Here is a 17,760-nt window from a genome sequence, read left to right as displayed (position 1 = left end):
AAAAATCACATAGCTGTTTATCTGTTTGACATATGTTGGGAAGGCATTCCACAGGGAGCGTGCAACTACTGAAAAGACCCTCTGCCTGGTTCCGTTTAACCCATGCTGGATCCGACCCAATCGCCTTCTCAATCCGGCCCGCGGATGATCCAGGAATCAGCGTGTTTTTGCATGAGTAGAATGTGTGCTTTTATTTAAAATGCATCTCTGGGTTATTTGTGGGGCACAGGAATTCGTTCATTTGCCCCCCATATAGTCTGGCCCCCCACAAGATCTGAGGGACAGTGGACCAGGCCCCTGCTGAAAAAGTTTGCTGACCCCTGGACCTAGACCGTCTAGCAGGGCTGGGAGTTGGCGTCTGAGGCGAACCACAAAATGGCACCTCCCTCCACAGCAGGGAATAAGGGGTGAGCGGAGATCTGCATCAGGAACAAGGCTATGGGGGAATAAAGATCTACATCAGGATCTGCTGCCCTGCAGATCCTGCCACCTGAGGCAGTCACTTCACATTGCCTCATGGGTGGGCCAGCCATGAAGGCAAGCTACAAGCAAAGATAAAGTAGTCACTGTTGTGACGTGGGGTTTGTGATTTCAGCTCTCTTGACATAATATGCTGGAGACAGTTCTCTAGTAACACTTCTTTATTACAGCAACAAGACTGAGGCCTGAGGAGGGGAGAGCTACATTTATAGGGACAGGGAACTAGCGAGAAAGGATACATTTTGGAGGGAACAATATCAGGCAATCACAGTCCTGCCTTTTGGAGGCAACCAATAAGACAGAGGATCCAAATACAGCAGCTTAAATGAACCAATAGTAGCTGTACCCTCTGGAACCAAAAGGCAGTTACTTTACCCTAATGCAAATACAGACAATAATAATACAGATATAAAATCCTTTGACTCAATACACAACAGTCACTGCCTCCATATCATACAACATTTTGGGGTATTGGGGTCTGTAAAATGCAGCGCTCACTACCATGGAGGAGGGAGAGGTGGTTCCCGCCACTGTTTCCCAGCTGTTGTTGGACTGCAACTCCCATCATCCCTGCTCCCAAGGGATGGTGGAAGTTGTAGTTCAGCAGCTGGGGACCTAACTTTGAAAAACACTGCAAGAGTCTCTCCGAAGCGCCCCTGTTTTCCAGGGACATCCCTGATTTGATCCCCAGGTCCCACTTCCCTTCACGATGTCCCTATTTGCATTGGAGAAGTGGTGGATAGTATGGAGATATCGGACCCCAGAGGCATCTAAAGACAATCCTGTACATACAGTATAGGGAAGTTTTTTAAAAAATGTTTAATGTTTTATTCTGTTTATGTATGTTGGAAACTGTTTTTATATATGTTGCCCCGGACTGTGCGGGGCAACCCAGTCAGATGTGTGGGGTATAACTAGCAGCACTCCCATTGCGGAAGGGCCCGTCCCTGTTTCCACGGGAGAAATGCTGGCGGGTCTGCGGCAACCTCTCAGCCAGAGGAGGCGGCGAAGGGTTAAAAGAGCCCGCTCGCTCCTTCGCAGTGCGCACGCGCAAACTCGGATTTTCGTCCCCGCGGGTCTTGTGTGTGTGTCCCTCGCCCCACTCCCTGCGGCTCAATAAAGTTCTTGTTGCGCAGCTGTCAAGCGTTCACCCCGGGAGCTCCGCCCCCGTTCCTTCCACTTCCGGCTCAGCGAGGGGGGAGGGGTGAAGGGGGCGGTGTTGCCGCCGCCGCCGCCGCCGCCGCCGCTGCAGCTGCCGGAGGAGCGGGAGCCTCGCCGGGGATGGTGCTTCTGGCGGCGCGGGCTTCTCCGGGCGGCTCGACGGCGTTTCCAGGTGAGCAGCGCCGCCCGCCCGCCCGCCCGCCCCCCGACGTCTCCTCAGCGCCGCCTTCCCTCCGGAGAGCCCCCCTCGGCGCCCGCCCTGGGCTCCCTCACGCCGGAGACGCGAAGCTCCCCTCACGCCCGCCGCCCGCCCGCCCCACACAGGGAGGGCCGAGGGAGGCAGGCGCGCGCCGTTAACCTGCGGGATTCACTGCCGCAGGATCTGAGGGCGGCCGCTGGATTTGGCCGCCTCAGGAAACGGGTCGGGGGGGTTGGTGGGGCGCCGCTCCCCGCCCCACTCCCAGTGATTGGATCTCTGCGCAGGGCGGCGCCGTGGAGGCGTCTCCGTAGACTAGGTGTTGGGGTGAAAACGATGGTGCTGGTGGGATGGCTCCTCTCCTGCCCTGGCTGGCGGCATTGTGAGGAACAGCTGGCTGGCTGGCTGGCCACCACGGGGAAGTTTCTGCTGGCTTAGGTGGTCTGATCCTCCAAGGACTCTTCTGTGCCTGCCCACCCCAAAGAGCCCAGCTGCATGGGACGAAATGCCGGCACAGCATCCTGTTTTCTGCCTGCAACTGGTTGGGAAGCTCCAGGAGCAGAGCATGAAAGCAATGGGCACTGTGGTGGAGAGTCTAAGGTCTAGCTTTAGATTTGCCAAACCTTCTTATTTTGTTTTTTAAAAAGCCATTTAAGTTGCCACCACATCCCATCCCAGTGAATTCTGTAAGTGCATTGTGTAGTTATTGGGGGCAGCGTTGTTCTGTCTTGAAACGGCTTTCCTGGACTCATGGGTTGTCTTCCCCCCAGAGAAGTGGTAAGCCAAGAGCAAACCTTGGCTACAGCCAGTGGTTTGTCTGGAGCAAAACAAACCATGAGCTCATGTTCAGACAAATCTTGGCTTACCTTTTGGTAGCATGGCAGCAGGGTGACCAGCAACTAGCAAAGCAAACACTATTTTTCTTGTGCATACCTGTGTGTTCATGCTTAACCATGGGTTAACTCAGCATTCTGCCTGAACTGAGATATCCTGACTTTTATTCTTCTGTAATCTTATTAGGTAGTTGTTGGAATGTTCTAACTCTTCTTTTTTTTGAGATGCTACACCTTTGTACTTCTTACAAGCCAATAAGAAGGCTGCTTTGGCAGCAGTGTCCATAATGATTATGGTAAGGGACCATAGTTCAGTGGTTGAGCACATGCTTTTGCCAGCAGAAGGCCCCAGGTTCAATCTCCACTAGAGTCTTGGGTGTACGGATTGGAAAAGCCTCCTGCCTGAAACCCTGGACACCTGGTCCCAGCTAAAGTAGGTAGTACTGGGCTGATGGAGCAATAGCCTCACTTACCAGAATGCACATTTCTGTGTTTATAAGACTGACTTAATGAAAACAGATAATTTTATGTAAGGAATTATGTATTTCACAGGTATTGAGCCTATTGCTGTGCATAGGTTATACAAGGATAACTATGCTTTCATGTAACTGAACCTTACATTTGGAAGAAAATACAAACAAGGTTTTTAAAAAAGACTAATTTACTTTTATTTCATATATGCTTTAGACGGAAGATAGCAGTAATGCTAACATTGGCAAGCAAGCTAAAACGGGATGATGGTGTCAAGGGGCCCCGTTCATCCAACCCAGGTTCTGATTCAACTCGAAGAGTGTCTGTTAGAGATAAGTTACTTGTTAAAGGTAATGCTGCTTTCTATATGAAATATCACTGTTCTCCTAAAATTTAATGCACTGTCTGATAATTGAACTAAATGTGCAGAGGTTAACAGAGTATAAAAAACCATTTTAAAGAGAAAAGTTAAGTTTGCATATTGGGGTGGGCAGATGATGAATGAAAGACTACAAAGTGTAGAAGAATGGAGAGAGAGACTGTGGTACATGCCTGTATTACTATGTGACAAAACATGTTGATGTAAGAACAGAGAAGGTAAGTCCTGTATGGGATTGGGCTTTGGAAGTGACTGGCACTATTTAAATTGAGTGAATTAAATTATCTGATGTTCTAATAAAACTTGAATAGTTACTTGGTTTGTTTTATTTTTTATTGACCATGCTCAAAATTGCCCTCTGTGGTTCAAAATAGACATTTTATTATATTGTTAGAATTTAAAATGTGTCCCTTATATATGAAATACTGTTCCCCCAGTCTGCAGAGGAAGAACAAAAATCCTCAGGGGGAAAATTACTTTATTTCTGAACTTTGATAAGTCTTCATATCTCTGGAAAGGACTGTACCATGTGCATATCAAATCTGTGCTGAACAGATATTTAACAGTAAAAGTTCCAAGGAAATGCCAATCTATATTTTTAAGCATAGAGGAAGCTTGAAACCAGCTGCCAGGTATTCTAGGGCATTGAAAAGAAAATGGGCTTTCCTGAAGAATTAGACCAGACTATGACTGCTGTAATAAGTCTAATTTTTTTCTCCCTGGCTAATGTTTGACCCACATCATAGTATATCATAGCACAAGAGAGTGTGTTCATGTGGCTGTAGAGCATGCTGCTGTTTGCACGTCTGCCTCACTGCATTTTTGTCAGTGCTGTACCTAAAATGCTTATCTGAATCCTATTAGTTCACTTTGAAATAGTGCTTTGTGAATTTGTGAGCATTTACAAATAATTGTGTGTTCTTGGACAGGAAAAGTGGTCAGTTGGCCCAGTCCACTAGGCTGAATAAGAATACGGTTCATATGCCAAATACTAGGAATTCTAAATCCATTTTCTGCATCGATAATGGGAGGGGGGTTGTTGCTAGTATTGCCCAGGGAGCAAGAGAGCCCGGGCTTCTTTAATAAAATGAAATAAAAATGTGGGAATGTAAAATTTAAGATTCATTCATTTAAGCACAATCAGCTCTGCAGCAAGAATAACGATAAGCTGAAGAGAATACAAATGATGGAAAAGATACAGTGAATAGTTGGCTTTACCTTGGTTGGGGAAAATATAAGCTACTGGAAGCAGGAGAGGAAAAAGTAGGTTGTATATTAGTGGAAAGAGGATCATCAGGTTGCCTTCGTGTTCTTTTGTCTCTTAAGCTTTAAAGCAGGCACCCCCAACCTGCAGCCCCCCAGATGTTTTGGCCTACAACTCCCATGATCCCTAGCTAACAGGACCAGTGGTCAGGGATGATGGGAATTGTAGTCCAAAACATCTGGAGGGCCGAAGGTTGGGGATGCTTGCTTTAAAGTGTGCTGTCAGTTTTGCATTGAGTTGACTAGGTTTTTTTTAAAGCAGACCGCTAACCTTTATTTGAGGCTTGAAAATATGTTTTACAACATACATCTGGAGGGTCATTCTAGATCACATGGTCCAATTTTTGATGACTTTTTTACCTCATGTCCAGTTTTCTTAATATTTTGTACACTTGTTTAATGAGCAGAATTAAGTTTAAATCTAAAATTTATTTTATCTCATCCTGTTTTTGAGTTTGAAATTTCAGAATATTGACAATTTTGGCTTTGCTGGACTACACAAAAACCCTAAAAGCACTTTTTTTGGGGGGGGATACTTTTTTTTGACATTTAAAATCCTATTAATTAAAAAAAAATATTTTTAATGTTTATGTAACTTAACTTTAAAATTTAGTCCATCATGTGCCATATCACATGAAAGCCCATGAAGTTCTGAAGAGATTGGTATTTTTAGTTTTGAAATATCTCATTTCTGGGCTGAGCAAGGCCAAAATTGTCAATTTTTTGAAACTACAAATCCTCCTAACTCAAAAAGAGGATGAGATAAAAAAAAAATATTAAAAACAGAGATCTGGGCCCTTCTATTATACAGTGGTACCTTGGTTTAAGAACAGCTTAGTTTATGAACAACTTGGATTATGAACGCTGCAAACCCAAAAGTAGGTGTTTTGGTTTGTGAACTTTGCCTTGGAAGCAGAACATGTTCCGCTTCCTGTTAAGTGTGTTCCATTTGTAAATTGAATCCCCCACTGCTATGGGAAAGCATGCCTTGGTTTAAGAACGCTTTGGTCTAAGAACAGACTTGTGGAACACATTAAGTTCGTAAACCAAGGTACCACTGTACTACTTTTAGGAAATTGAAACTGAAAGCAATATAAAATGGTAAGGTAAAAAGTCTGTGGATCACTTGACATGATTTAAGGAGCAGAATTGTAGGGACACGTTTAGAGCAGGGGTTGGAAGAACCTGTAGCATGTCACCCTGGGCTTAATTTCATTCTGATGAGGAAGGAAAGGGGGTAGCAGAGAGGGAGGAAAGGGTGCTCTACCCACTTACGCACCTGACATTGGCCTGCAGCCCTAACAAAGTTCGCAACCCCAACTGTCATAAGTACAGTCATACCTCAGGTTAAATATGCTTCAGGTTGAGCATTTTCAGGTTACGCTCCGTGGTGACCTGGAAGTAACAGAATGCTTTACTTCCGGGTTTTGCCACATGCACAGACGCTCAAAATGATGTTATGCACAGAAGCGACGAATTGCAACCCGCAGACGAAGGTTGCATTCGCTTCAGGATGTGAACAGGGCTCCGAAACGGATCCCATTCACATCCAGAGGTACCACTGTACTGTAAATGTGCTAAATGCCTTATTAAAATGGGCAAAATTATACCTAGGGTCCAATCCAGGAAAAAATTGTCACCATTAAACCCCTCTGAAAACAATGGGATTGTGACCATCTTATTTCATTAATTTTATAATGTAATAGGTAATTTTATAATGTAAGGTAATAATGACTGTCTGAATTGCGGAGGGTGTCATACCGTTTAAGTTGCTGCTGGCCTTTGGCTTTGTTGGGTAATAATTGGCCTTTATACAAACTACTGTTTAGATGGTTTCCTTCGGGAAGTCATTGCTCTGTACTGACTCTTGTAAAATATAAAGGTGAATATTAATACAGGTAATACCTTGCTTTTTTAAAAAAAAAATTATGATTAACTTGGTATTTTTGTGTTAGGGTGATTTAAGTGCTTTAGACTCCAGTCCTGCACTTACTTCCCTGGGAGTGAGCCCCACTGAACTCTGGGGCTTACTTCTGAGTATACATATGTAGGATTGCATTGTCAATAAGCTTAGGGTAGTGTTATTTCAATATTATCCTTTAGCAGTTATGTAACTGACTTCATTGAATCATTTTGTATAATTTTAATTCAGTTGTTTAATTATAGCCTTAGTATTGTTTATTGCACCTTATATTTTAACATGAATATTGTAATATCCTCTATATTAAGATACTGTTTTTGCTGTGACTTTTTATTATTGCTTTGTCGGTTTAGATGTAAGCCAAAATTATCTTGAGTATTATATATAGAAAGATGCTATATAAAGTTGGCATTGACTCACATTTTTATTTCATTTTTAACAGAAGTTGCAGAACTTGAAGTAAATTTACCTTGTAAGTATAGTGTTCAGAAGGTTTTCTGAGGAGTGTACAAACTCTTCTTTTCCAATGTATATCATTTTCAGATAGCTGCAGATATTGCAACCTGGGACTCCTTTGGGAGGAAGGGTGGGATATACATTTATTTAATAAATTAATAGATTTATGCATGAACTCAGCTCAGATTGTAGTTACCTTTTGTAAATATTAACTGCACAATAAATTCCCTTGTGAGGCCTTTTTCTCTTTCGTTCCTATGTTTGTTGCCTTCCCCTCCACAGCTTGTCAGAAATGTCACAGTTGGTCGTTATTTTCAGATTTTCAAATTTTGTTTTTCAGGTACATGTGAAGTAAACTTTCCTGACCCAAATAAACTCCATTATTTTCTCCTAACTGTAAACCCAGGTAATCTTTTAAGAATGTATTTTGAAACTGTTAATGTTAAGTGCAGAGTGTTCTATAAACACTCAAATCTGTTTGTGAATGCGCACACACAATTTTCAGCCTTCTCTTTTGAAATTATTTGGGGAAACTGAAGGTGAACATTTGTTATTTGAAAAGAAATGTAGAGTAAGAGGATAGATATATTTATATTTTGATGGTTAACTTACAGCCATACTTGATGCATCAAAGCTATGCAATGCCCCCCCCCAAAAAAAGAACTACACTAAATCAAGAATACAGTAAAAGCAAGTGGCAAAACAAAAAGGTACAATTTTTTTAAAAAGATACTTGTTTTAAAATCAAATGTAATAGACTAGGTATATAATAAGTTAAACAACAAATTAATAAATTAGAGTAAATGTTCTTTTTTTAATTCTATCAAACTCTACAATTCTATGATTCTGTGGTTTATATGCCACCTTTTCTTCCAAGGAGCTCAAGGTGGTGAACATGGTTCTCCTCCCCAGTTCATCCTTCCGACAACCCTGTGAGCTGTAGGTTAGGCTAAGTGATGGTGACCCAGTGAGCTTCATGGCTGGGTGGGATTCAAACCCTGTTCTCCCAGGTCATAGTCCAGCACTCTAACCATTACACCACACTGGCCCTATGACATCACAAGAAAAGTTAATGTTCTTGATCTTACGGCCAGCTGTTTTCCAAAAATCGGGTCTCTTTGGTCATGGACAATATACAGTACATGGTATGTATCAGAACATGGACAAGTACATCTCCAGCACCTTTTGCCGATTCTGGTGTAAATTTAACTTGGCCTACTAGCATCTGCACAAAATTATATAAAACCTTTTGGATGAGTTTGAACAAGTTTGAGTAGATGTGGTCCTCCAAATCCAAATGTCCCACGTGACACGTTTGACTCAGAAATCTTATCCGTTGATTGCTCAAAATCAGCACCTCATTCTGTGTACTATTACACAATTAGTGTCTTCACAAAGTTTTCATAAAACGTCTTAAGGCATCTTTACACGAGTTACAGAGCTATACAAGACCAAATAAATAGCAGGGAAATCAGCCCCATACTACTTCATTTGCTACACAGTGTTAATAAAAACCTTTAGCTGTAAAGCTTAACTAAAGATAAATTACTGATAATTCAGTTGACTCTTCCAGATAACTATTTCGGGGGTTATTGTGTATTTCTGTTACATATACTATATTCTACATATCAAATATATGTATTCTACATATACTATATTCTGTAGTATGTAGAGAATGTGTAGTTTGAAATTTAACTAGTACTGTCACATCAATCATGCTGGTTGGAGATCGCATTTCTTGAGTCTTTTGCAGGATAAGTAGTAAGTGTTCAGCTTGCATGAAAAATAATTATCTGGTTTGGTACCATGTCAATATAGTTGCTTTATCTGTATAATTTTTGGTTCCTTTTTAGATGGCTAGAAAGCCATCTACACTGCACTACTATAGTGTGTAGTGAATAATAGACCAAAATATTTTTCACTAGTTTTGACAAGTTGGGAATTATTGAACTTCATAGATGTGGGCACTAGATGGCACTGGTAGAATAACTCAGTTGTACTGGTGATGTGTGGTTGTTGGCAGTAGAACTCTCAATTCTTTAGTCTTTCCCCCCTCTCAAGTCATGAAAGTTTGGAGGCATAACACACAATATGGCAGAACAAACAAATATGGGTGGGGATTCTAGATGCATATTCATTTACTTCCCAGGTCACTTGCCCAGAACTACCTTGTTTCCCAAGCTGTCCATTCCAATTCTTCCAAGGTTCCATGATCCCAGTTGACTCTAGTCTGCCTTCGTCCTTCTTTGAACTCCCTCCCTCCCCAGCCCTGTCTTTTGGGCTTCCCATAGCCATCTGGCTGGCTGCTGTGAGATCAGGATGTTGTACTGAGCCTGATCTAGCAGGACTTTCCTTATGTTCTGCTGCCATCACTTCTACTTTGACCATAAGCCTCATCTAGCTGAAATATGCTTAAGAACACTGGGTGCTGAAGCCAGTTGTCTCAAACTTTCACCACCTTTGGTTAGAAAAAAATCACAAGCAGAGGGTGACATCCAACAGGGCTTTCCCTTCCTTCCTTCCTCTCTCTCCCTCAACCCCGAGTGTCCCCCAGCCCACTGTTCCTTCCATTGGCAGATGGACACCATTGGATTTCACCTGTAACTTCCCTAGATCACTATCTTTTCTGTGCTGTTGCATATTTCCTTTAAGCTTCTGTTTTTCCTTTAACAGATGAAGGTTATTATCAAAATGGAACATTTCAGTTTGAAATTGAAGTTCCTGATGCCTATAATATGGTGGTAAGTAATTAGAACAGTTTAATACTTACTGAGTTTCCTTTTACAATAGGCTTCAAAAAGCAGTTGGTTTTTAACTGTATGGCACTGTACTTGATTATGGCCATATTGTCCAGGTTATATACATTTATTGTCCAGGTTATATACATTCAGTTCTATACATTTCAATAGTTTTACAGTCATTTTAACATTTCAAAACTAGACTTCCTTCCTCCTCTTTCTGCAGTTCCTTAAATTTATTTTTATCATTTCCTGCATATTCTAAATTAACTTAACTTACTCTTTTATTTGTGTATTCTTATGAAACTGCAGGTTATTACAATAATCCTGCCAATGTTCTTACCTGTTTACAGTTTATTTGTACATATTCAATAAACCATTTCCATTCTTTTGTAAAAAGTTTGTTATCTTGATTTCCTATTTTCCGGTAATATTTGCCATTTCTGAATAGTTCATAAGTTTTTGTATCCATTCTTCTTTCATTGGGACTACTTCTTTCTATTTTTGGGCAAATAACATTCTTGCCACTGTAGTTTCATACGTGAATAAATTTCTGTACTGTTTAGGTAGTACTACCCCTATAATTCCCAGAAGAAAAGCTTATTCTTTTTTACAAATGCTATTTTTAACATCTTTTTCTTCAACCTCTCTTGCTCCCTTTTTGTCTCTTGCCTCCACTTGTACTTTCTTGGAAGATTCATCCAAATTGGAGGTTTTAAGCTTTAATTCTGATACTGTTTTCCTCCCCAATTCTAATGTTTTATGTGACAGTTCTTTGATTTTTGTTGTCAAATTTACGACCTAAATGGTGTTGTTATCTGTTTTCTGTTCCAGTCTCTCTATTCCTTCCTTCATTTCTTTCCTCATTTCTAATAAAATTGTCATTAAATCAGACTTTGTGTCCCCTTCTGTAATTGAACCTTTTCTTTGACCTGGTGTTGTAGTTGGGCCTCATGGTGGTTTTTTTTGCTGCATTAGCCATGATTTTATCAACAAAGTTTTTTTTTCCCCTTTTTTAAAAAAGGTTCAAAAAGCAAAATAAATTTTTAGTTGTTATTTTAAATAATAACTAAAGAGTTTTAAATAAGTTTAAAGAATATTTTAAACTTCAGTTCTCAATTTCTATGTATATAAAAAAATCAATACTTATATCAAAATACCAATAGGGGGCGAGCTCTCCTTTCTTATGAGAAAGTACTTTAAAAAAAAGAAAAAAACAAATAAAAAAGCCCTGTAATTATTTTTCCAGCCGCACTGTGTCACTTGTGTTTCTGTCCTTTTTCTCTCACTCTGCTTTCCCTCTTATCTATTGTTTTGGTTTCTTATTTCCTGTTTTCCCTCCTTTACCACAGCATATTCACAAGATTTCCCAGGATCTAAGAAAATAAAAAATAAAATAACCTTTAATCCAAACTTTTTTTTTAGCTCATGTGAAAGTTTTAAAAATCTCCTTTTCCATTCACTAAAATCGTATCGTTCCACAGTGTATCTTTCTGTCTTTCTTCAGCATCTTCAAAAAGCCCTCATAATATCCACATGTTTGTGTGTGTGTGTGTGCGTGTGTGTGTGTGAGAGAGAGAGAGAGAGAGAAGTTTAAGATCTTTCCGTACCAAGTCTCCTTTTCCCTTCAGCTTCTTCAGAAAGCCCACCAATTACACAGACAAGGTTCATTTAGCAAAGGAAATAAATATGTTTCTTAAAGTATTAAGATGAATAATTCACAAAGTTCACGTCCTGCTTTCTTCTCTTATCACCCCAATGTCTAAAATTCATTTCCAGTTTGGCAAGTTTGCTGGAAAAGCACTATAAAGTCTTAAACTTATGCATCCAATATTAGCTCAAATCACAATGTTAATTCAACCCATCCAATGGAATGCTTAAAAAGAAAAATCATTAGCGGGTAATTTATTTATTCTTTTCTTAGCCCCTGCAGATTTTATTCCATGCCGATTGATAACCACTTCCCAGGGGGGACATCCTCTTTACCTCCCTGGTGTGGATCCAATTGATAAATTCTTCTTAAATATATATTTTTAAAAAATTATCTTGTCCAAATTGGTCCGATTTCCTTTTACTTTTTAAAGAAGTCACTGCTTTAATGGGGGCACTTGAGGCATTTTGCTGTGAGGTCTGTGTTCAATTTTGGTGCTCTCGCTGCTCCCTCCAGAGCTTTGGGGGCTCCTAGAGAGCCTTCTCCAACACCGCTGGACCCTTCAGAACCCAAATGTTCCTTCCGGGCTTTTTAGAGAAGGTGCTTTGCCCGTGCTTCCTTTTCGCCTCCTCGCAGCAATTAGGTTGCTCAGGACGAGCGATCCCCGGCGTCCACCATAGCCTGCAGCAGACCCAGAGCTCCCAGGTTATTCATATTCTTTATCCATTAGGAATTTGTAAAAATGTGAATGAGTTTTGTATGATGCTTGGGAAATTTTCAACACTGAAGACCAATCCTCTTGAATTAAATCTCATCAGATATAGGTATAATTCTGCATTTATCAAAAGAAAACTACCGTATTTTGCATAGTGTACTTATATACTCTGTTTCTATTTCTGAAGAGCACGCAAGATACCATTCTGAATTGATGTTTTGGGACTACAAATCCCATCATCCCTAGCTAACAGGACCAGTGGTCAGGGATGATGGGAATTGTAGTCCCAAAACATTTGGAGGGCCAAGTTTGGGGGTGCCTGTACTAGATAGTGTCTTCAGCTGCTTCCTGCTCTGCCCATTGTAAATCATTAGACAGTTTTTGTTTTAATTATTATTTTGAAAGCAGAAATAAAATTGTTGATAAAATCTGAAATATAAAAATTAGGCTCCCTTGGATTTGTTCTCATGTGAAAGGTACACATACCGTATTTTTTGCCCTATAGGACGCACTTTTTCCCCTCCAAAAATGAAGGGGAAATGTGTGTGCGTCCTATGGGGCGAATGCAGGCTTTCGCTGAAGCCTGGAGAGCGAGAGGGGTCGGTGAGTACTGACCCCTCTTGCTCTCCACGCTTCAGGAAGCTATCCGCAAGCCTTGCAAGCCCGGCGGGAGGTCCCGCGGGCTCGCAAGGCTTGCGGGCAGCAGCCTGCAGCCCAAAAGCTCAGGGGACAGCGGGGAGGCGGAGCGCTGCCACCCCGCTATTCCCCGACCTGATCTGGAGGCTGGCGGGGGGGGAGCAGCAAGCTTGCTTCTCCCCATCGCCAGCCCTCAAGCTCGGGGGACAGCGGGGCAAGCTGAAGGCAGAAGAGGGAGACGGAGTGCTCTGTCTCCCTCTTCTAGCTTGGGGGTAGCTGCGCAAACCTGGGGGGGAAATAAAAAAATTTTCCTTGATTTTCCCCCCAAAAAACTAGGTGCGTCCTATGGGCCAGTGTGTCCTATAGGGCGAAAAATACGGTATGTGTTTGTGGTTTAAGGTTTCTGAGAATAGGATTATATAAAAAGGAGCTGCTACAACATTCTCTTTTTTTTTTTTAAATAATATTTATTATCATTTTTGAAAAATACAAATAACAAGGATGCATACATAACGAAAAATTACAGAAAAAGAAAAAAAAGAAAAATTCCACCTTTTAATTCCCATTTTCAGTAACTTCTTTTCTGGACTTCCCCACGCCTCCCCTTCTTGTATTCCATTTCCCATATTTGTTCAGCAAGTTTTAACCTTAATATCATCACTTGTTTTAACCATTATTTCAATATTGTATTTGCTTTAATCTAATCAAAGACACTTAAACTATATATCTTGTTCATATATAAACAGGATAGAAGAGCAGAAAGAATATAGAATAAAAATAAAAATATTTTTCCTAAGGTTGTCCCTAGTTCCCGTCCACCAATTCCCCATTTTATTACTAAAGAATAAGATAAAAAAAGGAAAAAAGAATTTTTACACTGCATAGTGAAAATTAGATCCCCTTCGGGCTCCCAAACCCTCCTTTTCCATCCCCAGTTTTCACCCCAAACCTAGGTCCATAAGTCTATCTTTTTAACCCGGTGCCCTAACGTCCGAGGCTCTCAGGTCCCCTTCAGTCCCTCTCAGCCGGCTTTTTTGAAAATCTTTTATATTAAATACCCAAACTCGAAAAAGTACTTTCCCAATACTGTCAATGATTTTTTCAGCCAAGTCAAGTTGTTTAAGTGTGAAACTCTGTCTTTGTTTCTTAAGTTCATACATCCCAGCTAGTCCAGCTTTCACTCTGGTCGGGTTTGAAGTCATCTTGATAGGTCCTCGGCTCTCATTTATCTTCTGTATCCCTTCGGCCGTCCCTTGTTTGACAAATGTCTTTTCCTCCTCTTCTTTCTTTAGTTTCCTTTCTTGTCCAGCTGCCGGTGTTTTGAGTATCAGGCCCTTTTCCATCTCAGTGATTATATTCTCTTTTGGTTTCAGCTTTGAAGGGCTTGTAGACCAAACATGACCTTGCTCATACGTCTCTTGCAGCTTTCTCATGAGAACAACCAGCTCTTGCAGCTCTGCTCGCATTTCCCGACATATTTCCATCTTGTAATGTCCGTAGATCCCCTCTAGAGGGATTCTTGTTACTTAGTATTCCTTTCACTTTCGACCCAAAAGTCAATGTTATTTGTATCAATTTTCCTTTACTTTAAATTACTTTATATCCAGATCATCGGCTAAGAGTTAAAACTTTCAGTTATTCCCAGACCTTGACAGCTAATCTGACAGCTGTCAAAGGCTTGTAAATCCACCGCAGGCTCTTTCACAAATTACTCCCAGTCTTTAGAAAAGTGGTACTTAATCCAAATATCTAAACTCTTGCCCTCCAGCACGATAACTTAATCTTTTAAAATCCGTGGAGTTAATATCTTTTATCCGATCACTAAGAAATGAGCGACGACTCTTCTCACAACCTTAGTTGACAGATCTTTGCTGTTAAGCTGTTTACAATGGGGGTGAGGCGGACTTCCTCTTTTCACCTACCCCCGCTCGTACCAAATCCAAATATAAATAATTTCAAAAGTTCGGTTCCAGATTACTCACGGGTTGTTGCTCTTAAATTTAAGTCCGAATTTTAGACGGAAGAAGTCAGCGCTGTCCGGCAAATGGCATGCGGCTTCACTCAGCGGGGGAAGCAGAGGACTCACAGCACCACGCCGCTCCCCGGCACCCGTTCCGTAGCCTTTAAAAAGGCTCCTTCGCAGGTCGGGAGGGCGCTAGCGGTGCCCGCCGAGTCACCACGTCCCCGGTCATTCGCGCCCGAGGTTTTTAAGGGTCCCCGTGTCGCCGGCACGGCAAGACCCAGCCCCCGCTGAGCAGATTCCCTCCGGAGCTCGGAGGGAATCCGCCATTAGCCGATCGCGCTAACCCGGAAGTCCCTGCTACAACATTCTCACCAGGCTCTTGTTGTATTTTTTGCCTCGCATAATCAACTTTTATAGAAAAATAAGTATTCTTTTTAATGTTTTCACACCTTTTCTGGATGAAAAAATAAGCCTGGTAATTGCAGTCAAATACACAACAGCAGCTGAAGTTTGAGTGTGTGAATATGATTGGCAGAGCTATGAAATTAATTTCTGAAAGAGTTAGCTGTTGTTTTTACCAGTAAGGATTATTTTGGAGCTGCATATTACAATTGTATTTTCCAGTGTTTATAAAGAATCCGTTTGTTTAATCAGTTTAAGTATGTGATACAAAGATTTGTGGGGATGAAAGAGAGAGAAAATACGATTAAGATTACGATATCTTTATTGTCATTGTCCCTTGCGGAACAATGAAATTGAAATATGAAAAAATAGAAATATTGGATTGACTTTAGAATCTAACTAGACTAATTAAGTTAGATGGTTATTAGTTATAATAAATTACTTGAATTGATCATCTTATTTTAAAATATGTTTGGTAGTCACATTTGTCTGACTTTTCCTCTGGGAGTAGAGCAACTTAAACCTTTGCCTCTGCTACTTGCAAATTGCCTCCTTGAATGCTAACCAGCAAATAAAGCCCAACAGCAGTGAATATTCCCTATGCAATGGGGATTTACAGTTGCAATTGAAATTATTTAACCCCCATTGCCAATTTGGTTTATTATAAAAAATTACAGACTCATCCGTTTGCAATGAACAGATCAAACAAAAGCAATTGAAATAGCTCAACACAGTGGTTGCTTCAAGTGCGTTCCCCAAATTCAGCTGAAATTGCAACTTTTAATGGCTTCTCCAGTCTCACTATTATCCAACCCCTTCATGGCAAGCATCTTTAGTATTTAGTACAGCAACCTTTCACTGCTATAACCTGCTGCAAGTGAGATGCGTAGCCATACAGCAGCTTCTGGCAGCGTTCCTGAGGAGCCTGAGCCCATTCCTCATGAGAGGTGGCCTGTAGTTCAGTAATATTCTGGGGTTTGCGTGCTGCAAATCCTGCCAGAGATTTTCTATGGGGTTCAAGTCAAGTGACTGTGATGGCCACTATTCCTTTAACTTTGAACTTGTGAACTATGCTTCCAGTGGTGTCTCTAGGAACATTCAGTGTCCTCAATATCTTTTTGTACCCTGCTCCTTGTTTGTAAAGGGTGATCTTTTCTCTTAGCTTCGTGGACCATTCTCTTGACTTAGCCAGATTTCTAACATGCAGCCAAATGAGAAAGTTAGCAAATCCCTAGCCAGCTCAGGTATTTCATATGTTCCAGCTCAAGCACACCTGGTGCAATTAATTATGTTGTCGTCTCATTTTGAACTTATTCCTGCACCACAAACCTTGCTAGAAGATATGAGTACTTGATAGGAAAAGACATCGGCTACAAAACTGAGGATGGGTGCTGTCTGTTCTCTGGATAAGTAACTGTGGGGGGCTGGGGGCCCACAGTGCAGATTTCTGGAGAGCGGATGTCCAGTACAATGTGATCTCCTGATTTGTCCTTCAGCTTGGGCAGCTTTGTAATCCTATGTTTTATTTTCTGGCAGCCTCCCAAAGTGAAATGTTTGACTAGAATCTGGCATCCCAACATCACGGAGACAGGGGAAATCTGTTTAAGGTAATAAATAATTTTTATAGCTCACTTCTCTTATTCTATTGTCAGAGTTAAATACCAGTAGATGAAATGGCTATTTCTTGTGAGTATGTAGGAGGAAGAGAAAGAGCATATATCACTGTCAAATGGCTCCTTCCCAAATGGGAATTACTATAGCATAAGTATGCATGAAAAGTTTCTCCTGGTTTGCTCAAACTCCACACCAGGCAGTAATGTTTGTAAAACAACAAACAAACAAACAAACCACCCATACAGAAGCCTGTCTTATGATGGTCTGTAGCTGAACCAACCTGGCTAACGCAGTCACCTCTCTGCTAAGAGCTTTGTTTGCTTTAAATGCTGTGTTATTTGGATCTTGCTAACTATGAAAGAGCAAGTTCAACCTGCTGCAATAAAAGAAGAGAGGCTACAACATCTTACCAAGCTGAATGTACACAGGCATTTCCCACAGAAAAGGTGCCATTTCACTTTCCTCCCCTAACCTATGCACTGTGAGACACTGATACACACCATATTGCGGCCAGCAAAGGTTGGTGGGTCTCCATCAACTGAAAAGGCCCAGCAGAGGAATAAGTGGGACTGGGCTTAGGCTGGCAGTTGCACTGCATTTGCTGCTACCAAGTGGGCAGGGAATCTCACTGAGGAAGAAAAGAAAACAAAACATGCAAGCCAGACTAAACAAACAATGAAGAAGAATCAGAGAGGAGATTCAAATGACTTGCACCCAGAACTCACCTTCTGTTGGTCACACATGCACTCACCACAGACAGACAGACAGACAGACAGACACAAACCTCCCTTCCTCTCTCGATCTACCGAAATGCGTTTCTTGGTCACCTTTCTCTCCGTTAAAAATGCGTGTCCAGGCTACCAGATAGGCAGAGAAGCAAT

The 17,760-nt window shown here is 41.3% G+C and overlaps 1 protein-coding gene across 2 annotated transcripts in view; it reads left to right on the top strand.

Annotated features, from left to right (window-relative positions):
* Positions 1 to 1,649: 1,649 nt before the first annotated feature.
* The window catches only part of UBE2F (ubiquitin conjugating enzyme E2 F (putative)), a 32,185-nt gene continuing 16,074 nt past the window's right edge, over positions 1,650 to 17,760 (top strand). The window contains exons 1-6 of one of the 2 annotated variants that reach the window (XM_081850041.1): positions 1,650 to 1,813; positions 3,358 to 3,491; positions 7,147 to 7,176; positions 7,501 to 7,566; positions 9,834 to 9,901; positions 16,802 to 16,872. In XM_081850041.1, the coding sequence (XP_081706167.1) occupies positions 3,374 to 3,491; positions 7,147 to 7,176; positions 7,501 to 7,566; positions 9,834 to 9,901; positions 16,802 to 16,872 (353 nt within the window). In that variant the 5' untranslated portion in view covers positions 1,650 to 1,813; positions 3,358 to 3,373. The remainder of the gene's footprint in view (positions 1,814 to 3,357; positions 3,492 to 7,146; positions 7,177 to 7,500; positions 7,567 to 9,833; positions 9,902 to 16,801; positions 16,873 to 17,760) is intronic. The other variant, XM_081850042.1, reaches the window with a different exon arrangement.

The sequence above is a fragment of the Podarcis erhardii genome (genome assembly GCF_964252035.2).
Source record: "Podarcis erhardii genome assembly, chromosome: 1".
NCBI classification, from domain to species: domain Eukaryota; kingdom Metazoa; phylum Chordata; class Lepidosauria; order Squamata; family Lacertidae; genus Podarcis; species Podarcis erhardii.
This window is presented reverse-complemented; position numbering and strand designations above follow the sequence as displayed.